Below are 22,421 nucleotides of genomic sequence, written 5' to 3'. Positions count from 1 at the left end.
GTGTTGTTCCTCCCGTCAGGGTCTGTTTACCATTGTAGTTTCTTAATTTTACCCACAAGTATACTTTGTCTTCCTAATCCTATAAACCCTTGTGTTGCAATGTGCGAATGAAGCGAACACAGGCACGGAGATTGAGTTAGGATGCTTACGCGGACGTGAACGTTGAAAAGCAAACAGGAGGGATCTTGACACAGAGAGACGGAGTTTCATAGATAAACCTAGAAACTGGAGCAAAACTTAGAACACGTCGTCCAAAGCGGCCGGGAAACATTAATTACCACACACGTAAAACCAACCATCTGGCGACTGGTGGTTGTAACGCCGGGATCCTTATGTTGCAGGTCTTGATGGAAACCAGGTGTGTCATCATCAAAGAGAATTTGAAGCAATTGGGAAATTAACGGTTGGAACCGTGGCACAATCAAAGGAAATTAGGAGAAAGATAGGAAATTAACGATCGGGACCGAGACGATTCCACCGCCCCCCCCCCCACCCCCCGCTTCAACGAGAAACGCGAACCACCGGGGCTTGTCCGGATTGTCTCGATGGAAATCACAGATGACGGAATGGTCCAGGATGAAGGAGCGGGGAGTCCAGAAGCGTTCTTCCGGGTCGTATACCTTCCAATCGACCTGGTACTGGAGGCCCCTGCTTCTGAGTCACACATCCAACATTCGCCGGACAATGTACGCTGGGTGGTCCTCAATGGTCCGGGCGGGTGGAGGGGTTCGGCAGGAGGGCACAAAGGGATGACAGATACACGTTTCAATTGGGAGACGTGGACGGTGGGATGAACGTGCATGGATCCGGGCAGTTTCAGTCTGACCACCAAGAAGTTGATGACACTCTCAATCTAGAATGGTCCCAGGTAGCGAGGGGCGAGATTCTTGGGTTCATTCGTGAGGGGGATGCCTTTTGACGAGAGCCAAACCTTCTGCCCAGGCCAATAATTTGGTGTAGGAATCCGATGGCGAACAGCAATCCGCCGGTTGCTGTCGGCTGAGCGGAAAAGGGCCACGCGTGCATCCTTCCAGATCTTACGGAACCGGCGGAGATGGACCTGAACTGAAGGCACAGTAATGTCATCTTCATGTGCGAGAAACAGAGGGGGTTATTAACCGAGGGAGCATTCGAAGGGATGCTGACCAGGGATTTGTGGGGCGTACTCGACCCAAACGAGATGGGTGCTCCAGGACGACGGGTTGTTGGCGGTTAAGCAGCGCAGTGCTGCTTCCAAATCCTGGTTTGCTCGTTCGGATTGATCATTAGTTTGCGGATGGAAGCCGGAAGACAAGTTTACTGGGGCTCCAAGAGCTTGACAAAATAATCTCCAGACTTGAGAGATGAATTGGTGGCCCCGATCAGAAATAATGTCAGATGGAATACCATGAAGGCCGAAGACGTGATGGACTAGGAGGTCGGCTGTCTCACGGGCTGTAGGGCGTTTGAGAAGGGCTACGAAGTGCACAGCTTTGGAGAAGCGGCCCAGCACCGTGAGTACGGCACTGTTCCCACTAGACGGGGGTCGTCCAGTAACGAAATACGGCGCAATGCGAGGACAAGGACGGCTAGGGACAGGTAAGCGATGATGAAATCCAGAAGGTGGTTGGTGGGAGGGCTTTCCGCGGGCGCAAACAGAACAGGCAGAGACGAAGGAACGGGTGTCAGCGTCCATGCAGGTCCATCAGAAATGTTTCTTCAGAATGTACAGAGTTTGATCGATTCCGTGATGGTAGGCGAAACGAGAAGTGTGACCAACTGGAGAACCTGAGCCCGACCCGAGACGGGCACGAAGAGACGATTGGAGGGTTTATAGTGCATTGGTCAGGTTGAGTCCCTTGGGCCTCCTTAATTATGAATTCGATCTCCCAGGTGATGGCAGCCACTACACAGGATCAAATCAAGTCAAGTCAAGTCACTTTTTTTATTGTCATTCAGACCATAACTGTTGGTACAGTACACAGTAAAAACGAGACAGCGTTTTGCAGGACCGTATTGTTACATGAAACAATACAAAAAAAAACTGAATTATGTAAAAACAACACAGAGAAACAAAAAAACTAAGCTAGACTACAGACCTACACAGGACTGCATACCGTGCACAAAACAGTGCAGACATTACAATAAATAATAAATAAGACAACAGGCACAGTAGAGGGCAGTAAGTTGATGTCAGTCTAGACTATGGGTATTGAGGAGTCTGTAGGCGTGGGGGAAGAAACTGTTACATAGCCTGGTCGTAAGAGCTCGAATGCTTCGGAGCCTTTTCCATGACGGCAGGAGGGAGAAGAGATTGTATGAGGGGTGCATGGGGTCCTTCATAATGCTGTTTGCTTTATGGATGCAGCGTGTGGTGTAAATGTCCGCGGTGGCGGGAAGAGAGACCCCGATGTTCTTCTCAGCTGACCTCACTATCCGCTGCAGGGTCCTGTGATCCGAGATGGTGCAATTGCAGAACGAGGCAGTGATGCAGCTGCTCAGGATGCTCTATAGAATGTGATGAGGATCGGAAATTTCCAGATCCCATTCTCGTCTAAATTGAACTGGAAGGGGTCCCATTGGAAGTGCGGAAGGTGAGAGTGAACGGCAAGAGGCAGGGCTCCATTGGGAGAAAAATGTTGGGAATGAATGGGAAAGGGTGGAGTTGGATTGGGAGTGCAGCCTGTGTGAGTGGACTGGAAGGGACGGGGCCCCGTTTGGAGTGCGGACGCTGGGAGAGGACGGGAAGATGTGGTGCCCGTTTTTGGAAAATTATCGTCATTTTCCATTTCATCCTGGGCTACTACTCCACCCTAGAAATCAAATGTGATTGTTAACCGCTAGGGTTATAATATCCACCTGTACTCCCCGGCCCGCTTGTGACCCCTCTCCCTTGCCCCTCCGTGCACCCTGTAACCCTCCCGACGTTCCCTTACTTCTCTTCCCGTCTCTCTGACCTCCTCTACAGAGATTCATCTTGTGTGTGTGTGTGTGTGTGTATAGGGGGTTGTCCTTGTGCTACAGTTCCAAGCTGCACTTAATGAGAGCCTTCTGTGTAATGGATTTCAACTCAGAACTTAGCTGATACATTGACTGCGTGGCTGGGCACGAGAGAGCAAGATAGGACAACGCAGAGGGAGCTTCAGTCTGTGCCTGTCCCCGGGAGTGTGTGACGGAACAGTGCAGAGGGAGTTTTACTCTGTGCCTGAACCGGGTGAAAGTGGGATGGGACTTTGTGGAGGGGTTTCACAGTGTGTCTGACCCTGGGAGTGTGTGATGGGATGGCGTGGGCGGAGCTCCAGCCTGTGTTTAACGCCGGTAGTCGATCCCCCATCCCTCTCGAACTCAGGGGAACGTCTTCACTGTTTGTGGGGGGGGGGCAGAGCTGATGGTGGCTGGTGGGGACACTTAGTCAGGATGCGGGTTCGTAGGAGATGGGATCCTTGGCACCCAGACTCTGCAAGTACGACCTGCCTCAGCCTGGTGGCGAGCCGATACTGTGTTAGTGTGAGGAGCTCCGACCCACTGTTGCAGTGCACAGGGTGCGAAGGGCAGCAGAAACCCCAGGTCACTGTTTCTCCTCAAATAAGACTCAAGTCCGACATCAAGACAGGAAGTTACAGCTGTTTATTGATTTCATCATGAAAAATGAAGATTAAACAACGTGTGAGATGCTGACGTGCGGAAATAAATAAGTTGCTACTGATTCACTCACAGTCACATACAATTAACGGACCAGCAACGGCGAGTGACGGGTTAAATAAACTGTGCCATTTCTCACCGACACTCTGCATCGAGGAACGGAAGATTATAAAATCAGACTTCAGGGCCGTGTCCGATATCGCTGCAGATCCAGGGTCACTGCCGAGGTATCTGTCAATTTAATATCGTTATACCGGCCAGCCTGCCCTCGGTGAAGCGATCAAAAGGAGTCTGTCTGTGGATAATCACACCCCGCGACATTGATGTCCCAGACTGAGCTCTGGCCCCCGGATTTTTCCCGTCTGCGTAGTACCCCGGGATCTTACTTGGAGGACTTCTCCAACCAGGACGTGCACCTGAAGCAGCACGCCGGACGTGAGCTGGAATCCCAATCACACCCTCTGCAGGATCGCCCCTGAAGGCACAGGGCGCTCTGCTGGAGCCGGGGTGGACTGGAACCGTTGAGAATTAAAACTGGCGCGTAGGTGTTGAAGCGGAGAGCGGCCATTAAAGGGAAGGGTGGGGAATCAGCCGAAATGTCGGGCGGGGATGTTCACACGATCACTCTAAGTCCGGGTCTGGGCTCCTGCAGAGATCTCAGTTCCATCTTCCCGGTCAGACTAAACCGATTGCCATTCAGCCTGAAACAGGTGGAAAAATGGAGAGAAAATAAACAGATTACACAAGAGTGCCAGTAACAGGGAACCGGGGTTAATGTTTCAGTAACAATCACAGACAAATATCACCAGAAAACACGGCGGTACGGTGATAATTTTTCACATTGAATATCAGCACAAACACTCACCGGATCCGCTGCAGACTCAACTGGATCAATATGAGACGGCAGAGGGCAGGGACGGATGGGTCTGTGAGCGAGTTTCTTCGCAGGTCCAGCTCCGTCAGTGATGGGTTTGTACTGAGAGCGGAGACGAGATCCTCGACACCAGAATCTGTGAGACCGACTTTCCTCAGACTGGAGGTAAGTGAGTGAGGGTGAAGAACACAGAGAGACAGGCGAAGGTAAGAATCCCCAGTGTTTATCAGTAACTCAATTACTGATCGCATTAATGTTCAGTGTCAGACACCCAGTGACTGTAAACACAATCTCCGGCAGTTTAGTACTTACCCCAGTATATGCATTTTACACTCTGCATTACTCAGAGCCTCAGACACCAGTTTCACACCTAAATCTCCCAGTTTATTATTATTCAGGTTCAGATCCATCAGTGATCGGCTTGTACTAAGAGCGGAGGCGAGATCCTCGGCGCCGGAATCTGTGAGACCGATATTCTTCAGCCTGGAGATGAGAGAGAGTGAGAGTGAAGGGCACAGAGAGACAGGAGACAGTGCAAGTCTCCAGTGTGTATCAGTAACACAATTACTGATCACATTAATGTTTAGCGTCAGACATCCAGGGAATTTAAACACAGTTTCCCACAGTTTGGTACTTACTCCAGCTTCTGTATTTTACACTCCGGTTTCCTCAGAGCCGCAGACAACAGTTTCACTCCTGAATCTCCCAGGTCATTAACACTCAGGTCCAGCTCTGTCAGTGATGGGTTTATACTGAGAGCGGAGACGAGATCCGCAGCACCAGAATCTGTGAGACCGACACCCCACAGCCTGGAGATGAGAGAAAGTGAGACCTGAAGGACACAGAGAGACAGGAGACGGTACAAATCCCCAGTGTTTATCAGTAACACAATTACTGATTACAGTAATGTTCAGTGTCCGACACCGAGTTACTGTACACACAATCTCCTACATTCAGGTACTTACGCCAGTTTCTGTATTTTACACTCCGGATTCCTCAGAGCCTCAGACACCAGTTTCACTCCTGAATCTCCCAGCTTATTATCACTCAGGTCCAGCTCCGTCAGTGATCGGTTTGTACTGAGAGCGGAGGCGAGATCCTCGGCACCAGAATCTGTGAGACTGACACGAGTCAGCCTGAAGGTGAGAGAGAGTGAGGGTGAAGGACACAGATAGACAGGAAACGGTACAACCCCCCAGGGTTTATCAGAACTCAATTACTGATCACTTTAATGTTCAGTGTCACACACCCAGGGAATGTAAACACAATCTCTCACAGTCTGGTACTTACCCAAGTTTCTGTATTTTACACTCCGAGTTCTTTAAAGCAGCAGAAACTAGTTTCACTCCTGAATCTCCCAGGGCATTATCAGTCAGGTCCAACTCCGTCAGTGATCGGTTTGTACTGAGAGCGAAGGCGAGATCCTCAGCACCAGAATATGTGAGACTGACACGAGTCAGGCTGGAGATGAGAGAGGGTGAGAATATAGGACACAGAGAGACAGGAGGTGGTACAATTCCCGCGTGATTATTAATGTCAACTACTGATAACATTAATATTCAGTGTCAGACACCCAGTGACTGTAAACGCAATCAACCGCAACCTGGTACTTACCACAGTTTCTGTATTTTACACTCCGGGTTCCTCAGAGCCGCAGACACCATCTGCACTCCTGAATCTCCCAGTTCATTCTCCCCAAGTCTAAACACAAACGGAAAAAAATTGATGAACGAAGTGATTCAAACCGTGGGTCTGAGGGAATTTCCCTCACTCCGGTATTGCAGGAAACATTAAACCTTTCAGTAAATCACTGTTTGGAATTCCCATCACTTCAATGGCCCTCACTGCAGAGCTCAAGGGTATTCACCGAACGTCAGTAATTTAGTCTGTCGGTGGGATCGTCTAAACTCCACATATTCTGACTCATTCCGCGATTTAAAAATGACTTTAGATTTCCCGAAGTGTTACTGACGTGAGAGCAACGAACGGGCCAGGAATGGGAAGGCAGAATCTACAGGAGGAAAGGGAATGGGGAAGAGATATCACACAGGAGGAAGGGGATGGGAAAGAGGATGGAGGTGGGTGGGGAAGGGATATCTCACAGGAGGAAGGGGTATGAAGGGATTCCACAGGAAGAAGGGGGATGTGGAAGAGAGATCCCATAGAATGCTGGGGGATGGGGAAGAGAGATCCCACAGGAGGAAGGGACGGGAGGATAGATCACACAGATGGAAGTGAATGGGGAGGAGAGATCTCACAGGTAGGAGGGGGATGGGGATAGATCCCAAAAGAGGAAGGGAGATGGGAAAGAGAAATCCCATTAGAGGAAAGGGATTGGGGAAGAGAGAATTCACGGGAGGAAGTTTTATGTTTAATAGAGATCCCATTGGAGGAATGGGGATGGAGGAGCGAAATCTTACAGGAGGAAGGGGGATAGAGAAGAGAGATCCCACAGGAGGAAGGGGGATGTGGTAGGGAAATCCCACAGGAGGAAGGGGGATCGGGAAGAGAAATCCACAGGAGGAACGGAGATGGGGAAGAGAGGTCCCACAGGAAGTATAGGCATGGAGAAGAGTAATCCCTAAGGGGGATGGAGGATGGGGAAGAGTGATCCCACACGAGGAAGAAGGATGATGAAGAGAGACCCAGCACGGGAAGACGGATGGGGAAGGGAGATCCCACATGAAATAGGGGGATGGCGAACGGAGATACAACAGTAGGAAAGGGGATAGTGGAGAGATCCCACAGGAGGAATGGGGTGGGGATGACGCGTCTCACAGGAGGATACCGATGGGAATAGATAATCCCACAAGATGAATGGAAAATTGATTGTAGTGGAGTTATGTTTCTGAACTGAGGCCCACATTCAGGAGGGAAGTCGCGCAGGTTGTGTGATAATGATAGACACACATAGAGAAGCGCCGGAGGAGGATAATCTCTCAATCTCTGTCTGTAGTGAGATGCTGAAGATGTTCTATAGGTCAGTTGTGGAGAGCGCCCTCTTCTTTGTGGTGGCATGTTGGGGAGGAAGCATTAAGAAGAGGGACGCCTCACGTCTTAATAAGCTGGTAAGGAAGGCGGGCTCTGTCGTGGGCAAAGTACTGGAGAGTTTAACATCGGTAGCTGAGCGAAGGGCGCTGAGTAGGCTACGGTCAATTATGGATAACTCTGAACATCCTCTACATAGCACCATCCAGAGACAGAGAAGCAGTTTCAGCGACAGATTACTATCGATGCAATGCTCCTCAGACAGGATGAAAAGGTCAATACTCCCCAATGCCATTAGGCTTTACAATTCTACTGCCAGGACTTAAGAACTTTTTAAAAGCTATTATTAATGCTTTTTGAGATAGTGATTTAGATGCATATCATATTTTTTACTGAGTTAAGTATTGTATGTAATTAGTTTAGCTACAACAAGTGTATGGGACATTGGAAAAAAAGTTGAATTTCCCCATGGGGATGAATAAAGTATCTATCTATCTATCTATCTATCTATCTATCTTACCCACATTTCATGACAGACCGCTCACTCTCGCTTGGCTCTCACAGAGAAGGGACTGAGAATCTCAAAGCCACCTGCTGCAGTCAGTGTCTGTCTTAGTGTCAGTAACAGTGGGAAGGAACATGGTGAAAGGACGTGTCGCTGGCAGCGAGAAACACTGCATTTTCAGTGATTTGCGGTCATTAAACCAATGGCCGTTGTTCATTGATCTGAGAAGCCTCCTGCATCCCTTCGCAAGGAACCACAAAACCTTCCCGTCCTTGGGGAAATACTGCAGGTTTACGCAAATGTCTTTAAATTGAAAAGACACAATGGAACGGTTTCACATTTCAGAGTTAGATATAAATTAAGTTACCTCAACTCCTGGCACTTGTGTAGCCCGGGTCCCAGCCGCTGGATTCCTTCATACTGAATGTGGCAGTTCCACAGGTCGAGGTGTTTTATTGTATCACAGAGCCCGATGACATGAGACAGAACAGCGCAGTCAATCGGGGTCAGTGTCATTCGACGCAATGAAAGTGTTTCCACAGAACCCAGTGTGGCCTGAGCCAGTCCACGATTCTGAGACTCAAACAGGTAGTGCAATGTGTTCGGGAGCCTCCTTTTACGAAAATGACTTCTCTTGTTTTCAAGCTGGACTTTAACCCTCTCCTTCACCCAGTTAATTACCCGGTTAGTTGTCTGCTGGGGAAATGGACCCAGAATCTCCTCCAGGCCCCGAGCTGTCACTGTGGTGGAGAGACCAGCAACGAAACGGAGAAACACCTCAAATCGCCCATCTGCTGTTTTGTGCGCTTTAGTGAGGAATTTCAGGATATCCCCGGGATGTGGATTCAGGAATTGTGCAACAGCCGCTACAAACTCTTGGATGGTGAGGTGTGGGAATGTGTACACCACACTCTGAGCAGAATCCTCTCTCTCCAAAAGCTCCATCGGGAACCCGGATAGGAATTGTGAAGGTTGCAGTTTGTTCCGGATCAAATCGCCTTCTGTAAATATGATCTTCTTCTCGGACACCCCTCTAAAGGCCATCTGACCAACCCTGAGTAACACATCACGGGGGTTCTCAATCTCACGGCTGTGGTTTTTCAGGATGTTGTAAATGTAGTAGGAATACAGTTGGGTGATGGTCTTGGGAACCCGCTGCGGGTCCCTGACTCTTTGTGTGAAGAAGGGACCCAGTGCCCGAGCGAGGATACTGCAGTAGGAAGGGTTGTAGCTCATGGTGTACAGGATCTCGTTCTCCTCCACGTGTTTGAAAACACCTGCTGCTACCGTCTGATCTTCAAAATATCTGATGAAATATTCCTTCCGTTCCTCACCAACAAATCCTATGATTTCAGCCCAGATACAGATCTCTGCCTTTTTCAGTAAACGGAATTTAGTGGGGCGGGTGGTCACCAGCACTGAGCACCCTGGGAGCAGCTTGCCCTGGATTAAACTGTACACGATGTCCGACACTTCACACCACCACTCGGGATCTGGGCACTGGTGTTTGGGTTCTGTATCTCTACTACTGCCAGCAAAATCGATTTTGTGCTTGAATTCATCCAAACCATCGAATATAAACAGCAATCCCTCTGGGTTCTTCCAGACCTCTCTCAGGGAATTCTCAAAGTAAGGATACTGATCCAGAATCAGTTCCCTCATGTTTATTCGACAGTTAATGGAGTTTAAATCCCGGAATTTGAAACTGAAGACAAACTGGAACTGTTGGTATATTTTCCCCGTGGCCCAGTCATAAATAATCTTTTGTACCATTGTTGTTTTCCCAATCCCCGCGACTCCGGCCACTGCAGCAGAACTCCCAGATTTGGATTTACTCCGGGAAAAGCTGCTCTGGAACAACTGATCAGTCCGGATTTTTTCCAGCTCTCCGCGGAGATGTTTCTCTCTCCACTCCTCGTGGTCTCTGCCTCTTGCCAGCAGCTCATGTTCCACCAGTCTCCGATTTCGAACAGTAGAAATGACCGTGAGCTCAGCGTATCGATCAACCAGCTGGAAAACCTTCTCCTTCTCCGTCATCAGGATCGTGTTCACTCTCAGTTTTTCAGTTTGTGCCCGCAGAGTCTCCTTGTGTTTTTGTTGAACATCTTGCATGGGAACAGACAGTGGACAAACTGTTAGATGCCTCAGCTCAGAACTCAGTATTTAAGTATGCAAGGCTTGGCTAAAAGCTACTGCATTAATTGGATTCGTCAATTAATGCTCATACAGTAAAGTAAATTTGATAACCAGAGCACATAATTAACAGAGAGGCGCAGTCTAGATAAGCACCAGATCATCACATTTCCACATTAATTGTGTTGTGAAGGTGAGTGTTTCCCTGGTAGTTTACTGACCCCGACTGTGCTGTACTAGACGGCGTTTCAGTACTACCACAACTGTCCTTGTTTTCGTGGATGAACTTTGAAAGCCCACTGTTAATGCAGCTTATGGAGTTAGAGAAGAGGGTAGAGGACAGTCTGGCATGTCGGGAAATCGCAGCCCCCCCCCCCCCCCGCAACATAGCTGATTCAACATGCAAAGAAATATCTTTGTTGATCATTGTGGGGTGGGAGAAAGTGTCAATGTCTTGTTCAGGAGATTGAGACAGTAGGCATTTTGACATAAAACACAGACAATTCCCCTCTTCCATCATCACAGATACTGCTCAGCTCTCTGAGTTCGGTCAGAAAATGGTTTGAGATGGCAGATCTGCATTCTAGTGTCTCTTAAAGAGAATGTGTTGCAAATACTGAACAGATTCAAGATTCAAGATACACAACTGCACAGGAGAAGGAAGCAATTGTTATTCGGGATCTGATGTAGCACAAAAATACTCAGCTAAAGACGGCAAAGAAACAAAACACAATAAATGTAAATACGTACAATACAGGAGTCACTGCCACCTGAGGAGGTTCTGACAGAAAACTTTAAAATAGTGTTGGTGTTGGGATGGAGGTTGTTAGTTATGGAGGGGTGTCTTTGTCGCTGGGGGTGTTGATGGGTCTTACTTGTTGGCCAGAAAGAATGACAATCTACATGTCAGTGAATTCAAATGCCGCATGCTTGGGGATGGGGGCTGCCATTTTGTGAAGACACTCTATTCTCCATTTTTTTGAGATTTACATGCTGGCCTTGATCAATGTTTTAAAGAAGGCACAATGATACTTTCGGGTAATCTACTGGACTGGAGATCATTTCCAATTAAGAAGTGTTTTGTGAGATGTTCTTTGGTTGGCTATAACATGCAGGCTTTTGAATGTTGGGGTTGATGCCTGCCTGAAATAATTCGAGTTTATTGCTGATTGAGAACAAACAGCCATAAATTATCGACTGTCACTTGATGGAAAGAGGGCAATAAATTGATGTTGGCTTGGAGCAGAGCCAACAACAAGGTGTTAAAGGACAGACACATGACCTGTGGCCAATGCCACTGGAATGCGATATTCAAATTGTTAAGTAATGAATATAAAAGTGGATGCTTCGTGTGGGCTGGAAGCAGTAACTTCACAGAATAACCATCACGGATACAAGCATTAACAACCCTGTGAGAAACACGTGTCCAGTGAATCGGAACAAAGAGGAACGCCAGGCCAGCATAAACTCTTTGCCCAGGTAAAACCTTTTCTATTGTTTGACTAGTCAGGAGAGTCAGGGATATGTAGCGAGTGTACGCACAAGGTATCGAGTGTATAAATTCACTCACTTGTTAATTTAAACAATAAAAGTACTTGTCAGTAAAACCAGATCTCTTGTGCCTCACTCATCATTGTTATAAGTAGCATTTCCTTTACAATATAATGCTTGAGGAAAGTAACTGATTTTGCTCTGGTAGTTCTTCTGTGCATGTCACGTAGCTTCATCCGTCTTGGGAGAGGGGAAAAGAGCAAGTAAGCAGGATAGGTAGGATCCTTCCTGATGTTGCTTGCCCTTTTCTGGAGCCCCAGACGGAAGGTCGGCTGGGGGAGCGTTGGGCAGTTTTGACTGCCATGCCACTTGCAACACATCTGCAGAAGGACGCGAGTGTAGACGTGAATACAGGTAAGAAAAGGTCTGTGGAAAAGGGAGGAACGGAGATGCGACTGATCTATGACTTTAAATACAAGTTCGAAAACCATGCTGATTACAGGTCAGGTGGTGAAGAAGAGAGCAGAGACCGAGAAATTTCGGTAACAGGTTGATAGCAGGTTGTACAGGATTTCAGCTGTCTCGAGACCTAGAACATAGAACAGCACATGAATAGGCCCTTCGATCCACAACATCGGCGCCAGAATGATGCCACATTAAACTGTGGTATTTGACCATTCTCTCCATTTAGATAATATCCACACTATTGTTCCTTATACCAAAATACATTATCATATATTCCCAACACTGTATTCCAAATGCCACGTTTTGCCCACTCTTCTGATTTGTCTATGACCTGCTGCAATCGCATTGCTTTCTCAGCTCTACGTAACCCTCCACCTGCATTCGTATCATCCGCAAACTTTGCCACAAAGCCATCAATTCCATTATCCAAATCATTAACGAACAACGTGAAAAGTAGCGGTCCCAATACTGACCCCTGAGGAAAACCACCAGTCACCAGCAGCCAAACAGGAAAATGTTCATTCTATTCCCAGTTGCTGCCTCCTGCCTGTCAGTAATTCCACGGACAACGCCAGTATCTTTCCTGTAATGCCATCTGATTTTATTCTATTCAGCTGTGTCATGTGTTGCAACTTATCAAATGCCTTTTGAAAATCCAAGTAAATAGAATCCACTGCATTTGCTTTGTTCAACCAGTTTGGCATTTACTCGACGAACTCTAGCAGAATCGTCAGGCAAGATTTCCTTTCATAGAGACCATGCTGATTTGATTAACTTCATTATTCTGCTCTAAATACCTCGAAAAATCAAAATTAATAATTGACACTTTCCCAACCACGCAGTTTAGGCTAATTGGCCTGTAATTTCAGACACAAGAGAAAATCTCTTGATGCTGGAAATCGGAGCACACACAGAGCAGGCCAGGCAGCATCTATGGAAAAGAGTACAGTGGACGTTACGTGCTGAAAATTTTCGGTAGGACTGGAGGCAAAAAGCTGGGGAGTACATTTGAAATGTCGGCGGAGGGGAAAGAGAAGCGCCAGGCGATAGGTGAAACTTGTAGGGGGAGGAATGAAGCAAAGAGCTAGGAAGTTGATTTGTGACAGAAACGGAAGACGATGGCTGAAAGAATAAAAGGTGGGTGGGGTGGAGTACAAGAGGGAGAAGATTGGCGGGCAAGAAGATAAAGTGAGAAAAGGGCATGAATGGTGAAGGGGAAGGGGAGATTTGAGAAACTGATGCTCATGCCATCAGGTTGGAGGTTACCTAAATGGAACATAAGGAGTTGTTCTTCCAAACTAAGTGTGACCTTTTCTTGGAAGTGGAGCCGGCTGAGGATGTACATATCGGAATGGGAATGGGAATGGGAATGGGAAGTGCTATTAAAATAGATGGCCACTGCGAGATTCTGGTTGTTTTGACGGACGGAGCGTAGATGCTCGGCGAAGCTGTCTACATTGGGTCGGACCCATATGCAAGAAGTCACACCGGGAGTAACTACGCCTCATTCTGGTGCTGTACCACCCCACCTTTCTTCCTTTCTTCCACACACACTCTGGACAGGCTCCAGACACACAGTTTGTATCCACACGCACCTGGTAGTGTCCTGACACACTGTGAGACCTCACACACTCCGGACAGATCCTGATACACTGTGAGAATCCACTGACAACTGTAAGGGTGCTCACACACTGTGAGACCCAGAACTCATCAGCGAGCGTTAGTGTAAAGCAACCCTTAGGAGACAGTTATAGGGCCTGCATAAGCCAAGGAAATGCAATATAAGGCAGCAAAAGTAAATGGGAAGTTGATTGATTGGGAAGCTTTTAAAATCTCTGGTCCCATACGAACGTTATCATCTTTGGATTTTTTTTCTTGGAAATGAGAGAGCCTGAACAAGGGTTCTTGCCAAGAATCCTTATATATCTGTTCAAGATCTTCGAATAATTAGATAGATTATGGGCTACTGTAATATTAATATCTTTATGATATCTGTCTTTTCTTTGATCTCCCCTCTGTTAATTATGCAGTTGCGTGATCCAACACATTCTGCAATTATGAAGCCTTACAATATCTTGATCCCATGAACTGGCTCCATTTTCAGACACGATGTGATTACGATCTTAATGAGCTTCTGGTGTAGACGGTCACAATTTAATGAATTGTGGTATTATTTGTCGATAATTTCAGTCCTTTACGCCTTTCTTGCCCAAATCCCACAACCCTCAGTTTGTCTGTCCTAAATCCCATCTCGCACCATTCCACAGAGTCCATCACACAACACCGGCGAAAATCAACTTCAGTGCTGTGGACTGAGCTGAGGATTTTGTTCGCAATATACTCTCACTAACACTGTCTCCTGATGGACTCCCCAGGATTGGAAATTAAACTGCAGAACTGTAGCAGTGCTTGCACTAAGGGGATGCAGATGTGAACAGTGTGGGGTTAATATGCTGCTCTGGTTTTAACAGACTAGTTGACGTGTTAACTGCTCTTCATGTGTCTTTGTTTTTTACTCTGACTAGAACTTCAGTGGACTTCAAATTCTAAATGAATGATGACCAGCATGATCTGAGTGAATTTAGAAAAGTGGCTTAGGATAAGCCGGTGGTTGGGGGGTTGTCGTGAAATGATACTACCTTTCGCGGAATAAAGGGAGGAAATCTGATTTTCGCTCCTATAGATGGCCCTCAACTCCACTCTAACCCCGGTGGAGGAATCTGTTGTTGCAGGTGTGATCCCTTTAGGCAAATTTCCCAACTTTTTATGTTCTTCCTCATAGTGACCTGTGTTAAACTCTCCACTCAATATACATTTTCCATGTAACTCACTGTGCACTGTGTCACGGTGCCAACATTTACCTACTCAAATCTCCATGGTTCAACAACAATATGATCTTACACGGTACGAACGGCTGGGTAACAGCGGTTTCTTCTCTTACCTTTCAGTTCACTGGGAATCTTCGTTACGGGTCGATGGACCGAAACACACCCTGTTTGGATTTAAACAATTTGATGAATTAAAAATTGTAAAATAATTAAAAAATGCAGTGTTTGTATCCAAAAATTAATCTCTGATATTATCTCACCCTGTTCCTGAATTTCTTTCAGTATTTTGTCCAACTCTGGAACACCATTACGCATTTTCACAAAGGTTTCCCACATCACCCTCCGGGCGCAGGAGCCTTTCTCCATCACCAGGCTCAGGAGGAGTTTGGAACTGTCCGCCCGCTCTCCCTTATCAGCGAGATCAGAGATTTTCTGTGAAGAGTAACGGTGAACATATTGGGGACTGACAGATTCACACAAAAAATGAGAAGTAAATGATGTGCTCTGTAACGGGGTCACACTGAGCAGTCACCCGGACGGGTGCTGATCCTGTCTGGACATGGACTGTACATTCTGAGTGCAGAGCACACGGAGGGACATTCACCGTGAACCTGGTCCACCAGTCAATGAGATCCTCGCTGGTCTGTGACCGTTTCATTGACGTGGCTACAAATCCATAAATAATTCCTCACCGGATTTGACAGTGTAAAACAGAAATCAAAAAATAATAATTACAGATTAAGAAAAAAGTCAGGAGGGTTTTTATATCAGAGTGAGCAGCCTCAGAAAAGTTGCAGAAAAGATGATGTGATTCATCTCCTCAGTCCGCCGCTGTCCAACATGACAGCGGATTACCGGCTGACACCTGATGCCTTTCCTTTGTCATTCCCAGTGGAGGTTTAATCAGTGATTACACGTTACAACATGGCAGTATTCCCCGATCCCCACTGTTTGCTATTACAGATTGTAACGGAAATACCTCCACCCAGAACAGAACACACTCGAGCTCCTGTGGCATTCACTGATGATGCCCCAGTTCTCATTGACATCCTGCCATCACGCTGCACGGTCTTCTGAAGACGAAACTTACTTTCATATTTCCATTTAACACTGTAGGTCCTTACAGCTGTTACTTGCACAACTAACTCTGAACACTGAGCAGCTACCGACCAGTCCGTGGGGTCTTTTCATCCCTTTCTATCACTAGTTCAGATTCATATGTTTGAAATTGTAAGCACAGTATATATTTTCCAGTTGTTCTTTTTTTCTGATTTAATACCCGATGAGTCAGAATTCCGACACCCATCAGTTCTGTGACGTGTGAAAATTCAAACCCATTCTCCTTTCTACTCACCCAATGTTCCTCTCCACTGAACTGATTCTCGGCCGTTAGCGCCAGGCTCACTTCGTGCACCCCTTCTTCCATCACCTGCTCCAGCCTGTCCCGGTAGAAATCCGTCAACTGCAGCAGCTGGAAATCATTCCAACTTGCCAGGAGCTCGGTGATTACTGAGCTCAGACCTTTTAAGGAAAATGGGGCAAATTAAAGAAATTACCGAACACATATAGGGCAGCAACTTTCTCTCTGGAACCTAGAGATAGTGTGGCAGGTCACCAAACACCGTCCTAAATATATACATGGGGGCAGGTGGCTGGGAGGAACAGGCTGGCGCTGTGAAGAAGGAGCAAGCTGAGGAGTAGTCCCTCGGCTCAGGTGGTGGGGAGGGGGATCGGTATAGCTCCATCTGTTGAAGGCTGCTCTTTCGTGTCCCGGAACATACCGCTCTGTTTGGAAAGGACTCTGCTTATTCCAGACAATATAGTAACCCATCACCATCACTCACCTGGTACAGCCCTTTACCACCGTTTTGCTCTGGGTTACTGTTTGCCTGCCTGGTCAACTGCTTCTTCAGCAATTATCTGGAATATCTGACAAAATGCTGGAGGTACTCAGCAGGTCAGGAAGCATCTATGAAGGAGAGAAAACGTTTCGGTCCAAGACCCTTCATCGGGACTGGAAATGAGGGGACCGAAATTCTAGATATTGCCACATTATTTTGTTTTCCTTTTGGTCCTGAGCCGAAATGTCAGAAATATTTATTCCTCTCCATGGATGCTGCCTGACCTGCTGAGTTCCACCAATATTATGTGTGTCTTTGCGTTGTTCAAAACTTTCAGCATCCGTGGAATGTCTTGCGTTCTGGTAAGCCTCTCCGTTTTAATGTGAATCACAATCTGCTAGTGGAGCAGGAAGCAGACGGTGAATGAAACCCTTCCACGTGTGACTGTGCTGCCCCCAGAGATGTTAGCTCTCTCTCTCATCTCTCTGCTCAGTTTTCACAAATACTTTGTTAAGTGCCAATATCGAATTAAACCCAGCCACAGGGTCAATGCAATATTTAGAAATTAAAATAATTCGCCAACATACCCGTGTCCTTTCCTGATGTTGCCGTCACTGGAACTCCTCCACTACCCGTCCGTTCCGCCATTTTGAGAACAATTGTGATCAGATTTTGAGGCTCCCTGCTCTGTTACAAATAAAATTAATAGGGATGCCAGACATTAATCGAGGTGTAAAGGAGAATACCGTTTTATTTTTAAACTGAGGCAAACTCTTCCAAACATCTTTGGCCTGTCCACTGAAGACTTGATACTGCTAGCTCCACCTTCGGCCATGCACCCACAGTCACACAATGCCCATTTCCCCTCTATCCTTGGATTGTACACTGTGCCAGGATACTCCAAGCTATCTGCTCGCTATAGTGCAGCAAATCCGTTTAAGGAACCAATCTTGTGTCTTGGACTGGGAGTGATGTGTCAATGGAACGGCAAGGCAGGTTGAGCAGACAGCGCCTACTGCTTTGGTCCTCCTACCACTGGCGGCGCTATGGTGAATAATGAACTTTTGTTACAGCAGCGTGGGTTGTAACATTTCTGCCTACCAATGGGACATCTACTCCTCTCGTCATTGAATAAAACAGATTTCTCAATCACACCTGACTCTCACCCTCTCCTTTCCGTTTAACATCGCCTGGCATTGACACATATGGCAATATATGGTTTTAGTTTATATCAAAACACTCTGACATCCTGAATAATGCAATCTCACACATAGCATCGCGACATCTTGTCCTGAAACTCTACATTTTCTCCGGCAGGACTTTAAGTCAATAAACAGCACCTAACCTCAGTCTAAATTTCTTTCAGCATTTAAATGGCTATTATCGGATAGCTACACGGCACCTCGTTAAACACAATGTAGATTTACCATACACCCAAAAGAGGAAGTTGGAATAAATAAATAATCAACATAAATAAAACAAAATGCTGGAATTATCTAACAAGACAGAGAGTCTGTTGGTAGTTCAGTTGGAAGACCCTTTATCAGGGCTGAGCCTGTGTGTAGGAGCCATGTAATTGTTCTCTATCTGCGTTGCATTCTGAGTTGTGCATTCATGAAGTTTCTTTTGGTAACTAATCACATAAGTGTGCACGTGGTAAACCTGAATAAGATCAGTTACGTCTTTGTGCTTTGTTTCGTGCAGTATACAGCTGGGGATCGATGGATGTCGTGTCGTTTGTTGCTATCTACTCACTTACGCTGAGCTGACAATTGGGTACACTTCAGTTTCATCGCTTTACGACAGTACGCTTGCTGATTTCTAGTAAAGGATCGAATTCAACTATTGAAGCAGTCATTATTGGAGCTTAGGGCACGTCATATAAGTATAACAAAGCCGCGGGTGTCTCCAGCAGCGGCAACTTGGTTTGGTTTGAATTGGCCGCTATAGTTGTTCCCCAATCTGCATATCATTTTAGATATTCTCTGTTTATATTTCACACTTCCTTCGTCTAGTTCTTTCTTTATTTTAATTGAAAAAAATCCCAAATTGACCAAACTATTTTGAAAATTATATAATATTAAACAAGCTTTTTTTAAAAGCCACGTGTCTACCGTCATGCAGAGTTATCAATTGTATATTCAGTTGTGTACAAACTAATACCATGGAGCTGATCCTCAATGCATCGCTTCATCTCATTTTTGAATCTACGTCTGATACCATGCTCTCACTGCTGAGGGGCAGTGACCAGACCTCAATAAGAATACTGACCTCGGGATAGGGCGAGCATGCGACCCAGGGAAGGGTGCGGGGTGTATTGCAGTGTGTGAGTCTCACTACACTCTCTCCTGAATGAATCGATGGAAACTCTGAGTCAGAAGGTTTCCCTCCAGTTGGCGTTCTCAGTCCTTGGGCTGGTTCACTTGTTGCAGTTTACTTCCAGCTGTGGGGTTTTCCCACCATTGAGCTTCTCAGCGCAGGTCTAATTTTCACAGGACACATAATGAAGCACATTAACACAGTAAAGGAAAACAGGAAATTTGCGCACAGTGTTCTGATGGAATAGGGTGTTCTTTATGTTGTAGTTAATGAGCTCGCAGGAAGATTGAATTTGTGTTTCCACGAAAAGATAACTTGTTTTTTTTTACAACATGTGGTGTCAGACTCCACCTACTGGTGGGAAAACGATATATAACCGTTACATTAATGTTTACGACATTTCATATTTCCTTGACTGTTAAACATGCCGGTCCAGCATGTTTTTCCCAGGGCTGGAGAGGGCACAAGAGGACACAGGTTTAAAGTGCTGCAGAGTAGGTACAGAGGAGATGTCAGGGGTAAGTTTTTTTACCCGGAGAGTGGTGAGTGCTTGGAATGGCTGCGGGCAACGTTGCTGGAAGCGGATACGTTAGGGTATTTTAAGAGACTTTTGGATCGGTACATGGAGCTTAGAAAGATAGAGGGCTATGGGTAAGCCTAGTAATTTCTAAGGTAGGGACCTGTTAGGCACAACTTTGTGTCTATGTTTATATGATAATCTGCAGGGTAGCCGACAGTAACTCTAATAACCACGTGTTACAATAGTAGTGTTCAGAAAAGCATCACTGAACGCGTAGCATTTTGATCATTGAAGAGGATGGGCTATGGTAGCGGAAGAAATTCAGTTACTTTATTAGGTACTGGAGGTATAAAGTGTCCACTGAGTGCAGACTTTGAAGTTTGAATCAACACCCAATGAGATTTACTGCAGGAAGTTTAATTTTAAAGATCACTGCCAGATGCATCTCGGTTTCCCATAAAGATACAGTCACGGAGTAAATAAAAGCATACATATCCTTAAAGCCACATTATTTTAAAGACAACATTGGACAGGTAGAAAGACTAGAAATACGGTCGTGACGAGGGGGTCGTGTTAAAATACCAGAATGTTGCGCATCCAGTTTAGTCTAAGTCCTTACTTTGTGCTGAGCTCCTGATTGTGTTTCCAGCGAATCTGAAAACTTGAATGTAGTGTGTCCAAAACAGTAAGTGAACACACCGTGGGCAAGATTCATTTGAATACCCACATATAATCCTGGACTTCACCCTAAGCTGCTCGTAACTCCACACCCTGCTCCACAGCGTACGAACTAAACGACAGAAAAACCTATTCAAGCAAATGGCTCTAATATTCTCTTCGGTCCAGGCTTACCTCAGTACACGGTGACAAAGATTACATACAGTATCTCTCCACAATTCGATCTGCTCCAGGGAACAACCGCGACCCGCATTCCGGTTCTGTTCAGTTGGTATCATCACCATTAATTCATTAAAACACACACATAATGCTGAAGGAACTCAGCATCCATGGAAAACTGTGCAGTCGATATTTCGGGCCGAGAAAATATCAAGACTTCGACAGCCCTGTTCCAATCAATTTCCCGGCTCTTTACTTCATATTTCATCCCGCCCCCACCCGGTTTCACCTATCATATTTACATTTCCTTTCGCCAGATTTAACTGTGCCCCAGCTGCACTGAACTCTGAGTCAGCCCTTTTATCAAGCAATCTTCAATATTTGTCCACAATGGGGCCATTACAATAAAGGGCAAGACAGCAAATGTGTCGACATTACAATCTGTAGATAACCACGCCCTAAAGAGCACAACAAGATAAGAATATATATTCACTTCAAATTAGTGTTCACTTGCTAGAAATAAGTAACATGATCGATCAGATAAAACTATGACTAATGGGTCTGTTTACTTTCCTCCTTTTGGTTTGTTTCCTCCCTATCACATACACTTTACATATAGCTGAGCCGATTCCCTTTACTGTGTGATGAAAACCCCTTTAAGTATTAAATTCACTGGATGTGTTTTGTCAGTCAGAGGATGCTGACGGGAGATTTAATATGATTCACGTTAAATTTATTGTGACCGATCTAGGTGTGTCAGTGATCTCAGCGCCTTAATCCTGGTTCTCACCTGTAACATCTCACTCACTTGTCCTTCAAGGACCATTAACACCGCAGAGATTACAGAATTAATTGTAATAATCTACTTCTCCTGAATATTCAGGAGGCCATACTAATCAGACACGAGAGAGAGAGCGAGAGAGAGAGAGAGAGAGAGAGAGAGAGAGAGAGAGAGAGAGAGAGAGAGAGAGAGAGGAGAGAGAGAGAGAGAGAGAGAGAGAGAGAGAGAGAGAGAGAGAGAGAGAGAGAGAGAGACTCTTCAACAATCTAGAACATTGTTATTTTAAAAGAAAACTGTAATGTATACACCACCGTGTAAACTTAGGTAATGTCCAATTCTTCTCAGTCACTGAAAAAAAGGCAAGAACACAGACGTTCCCTCACAGGGCAACTCACAACGTGCAGATCTCTCTCTGTTAAAACCTCTTTTCATATCTCATCTACCCACTCACTTCTGAAAGAATGAAACAACACTGCAGACGGTGATCCACCACAGGTCTCACCAACCGACTATATAACGTAACTGTCATATCTTCACAAACATCCATCCCCCCCCCCCCCCCACAACTATAAACTGCAGTGCGGGTAGTTCTCATAATTTTGCCCTCTTCCAGTAGCTACCTACCGAAATGTTGTCTAGGATGGACCGCTAGTGTCGATCCCGCAATAAAGGAATAAGCAAAGTTCCTGGCTAATGTTCAGTCAGCTCCTGGTGATAAACATTAAGTAAACCTACAGTTTTATTTTGCGGCACACACGAAATGCTGGCCAGACAGCATCTATAGGGAGAAGCAATGAAAAGGGAGTAACAGATTTGAAAGAAGGGGTGGGGGAAAATCCGAAATAATAGGAGAATACCGGAGGTGGTGGGGTGAAGCTCAGAGCTGGAAAAGTGTTTTGGCAAAAGGGATACAGAGCTGGAGAAGGGAAAGGATCTTAGGACTGGAAGCCTAGGGAAAAAGAAAGGGGGAGTGGAGCACCAGAGGGAGATGGAAAACAGACAAAGAGTGATGGGCAGAGAGAGAAAAAAGGGGAGGGGGAAAATAAATAAATCAGACATTGGGGTAAGAAGGGGAGGAGGAGCATTAGCGGAAGTTAGAGAAGTCAATATTCATGCCATCAGGTTGGAGGCTACCCAGACGGTATATAAGGTGTTGGTACTCCAAGCTGAGTGTGGCTTCATCTTGACAGTAGAGGAGGCCATGGATAGACATATCAG

The 22,421-nt window shown here is 46.1% G+C and overlaps 1 protein-coding gene across 2 annotated transcripts; it reads right to left on the bottom strand.

Moving 5' to 3' along the window:
• Positions 1-3,756: 3,756 nt before the first annotated feature.
• LOC140723528 (NACHT, LRR and PYD domains-containing protein 3-like) lies at positions 3,757-20,672 on the bottom strand. Of its 2 annotated transcripts, XM_073038094.1 has the most exons (14): positions 20,438-20,672; positions 19,018-19,228; positions 17,334-17,433; positions 16,260-16,426; positions 15,166-15,337; positions 15,019-15,069; positions 8,356-10,093; positions 6,110-6,196; positions 5,786-5,956; positions 5,461-5,631; positions 5,134-5,304; positions 4,808-4,978; positions 4,487-4,654; positions 3,757-4,322 (listed from the first exon to the last, which is right to left on the bottom strand). In XM_073038094.1, the coding sequence occupies exons 3-14, from the start codon at positions 17,392-17,394 to the stop codon at positions 4,235-4,237; spliced, it is 3,216 nt and encodes a 1,071-aa protein (XP_072894195.1). In that variant the 5' UTR covers positions 17,395-17,433; positions 19,018-19,228; positions 20,438-20,672; the 3' UTR covers positions 3,757-4,234. The 2 variants fall into 2 exon arrangements, with proteins under 2 accessions (XP_072894195.1, XP_072894196.1); XM_073038095.1 differs by lacking the exons at positions 3,757-4,322; positions 4,487-4,654; positions 4,808-4,978 and having other exon boundaries at positions 5,139-5,327.
• Between the last annotated feature and the right edge of the window lie 1,749 nt (positions 20,673-22,421).

This window comes from Hemitrygon akajei, unplaced genomic scaffold, assembly GCF_048418815.1.
Source record: "Hemitrygon akajei unplaced genomic scaffold, sHemAka1.3 Scf000117, whole genome shotgun sequence".
In the NCBI taxonomy this organism is placed as follows: Eukaryota; Metazoa; Chordata; class Chondrichthyes; order Myliobatiformes; family Dasyatidae; genus Hemitrygon; species Hemitrygon akajei.
The sequence above is the reverse complement of the archived record's forward strand: the minus strand, read 5'-3'. Positions and strand labels throughout refer to the sequence as shown.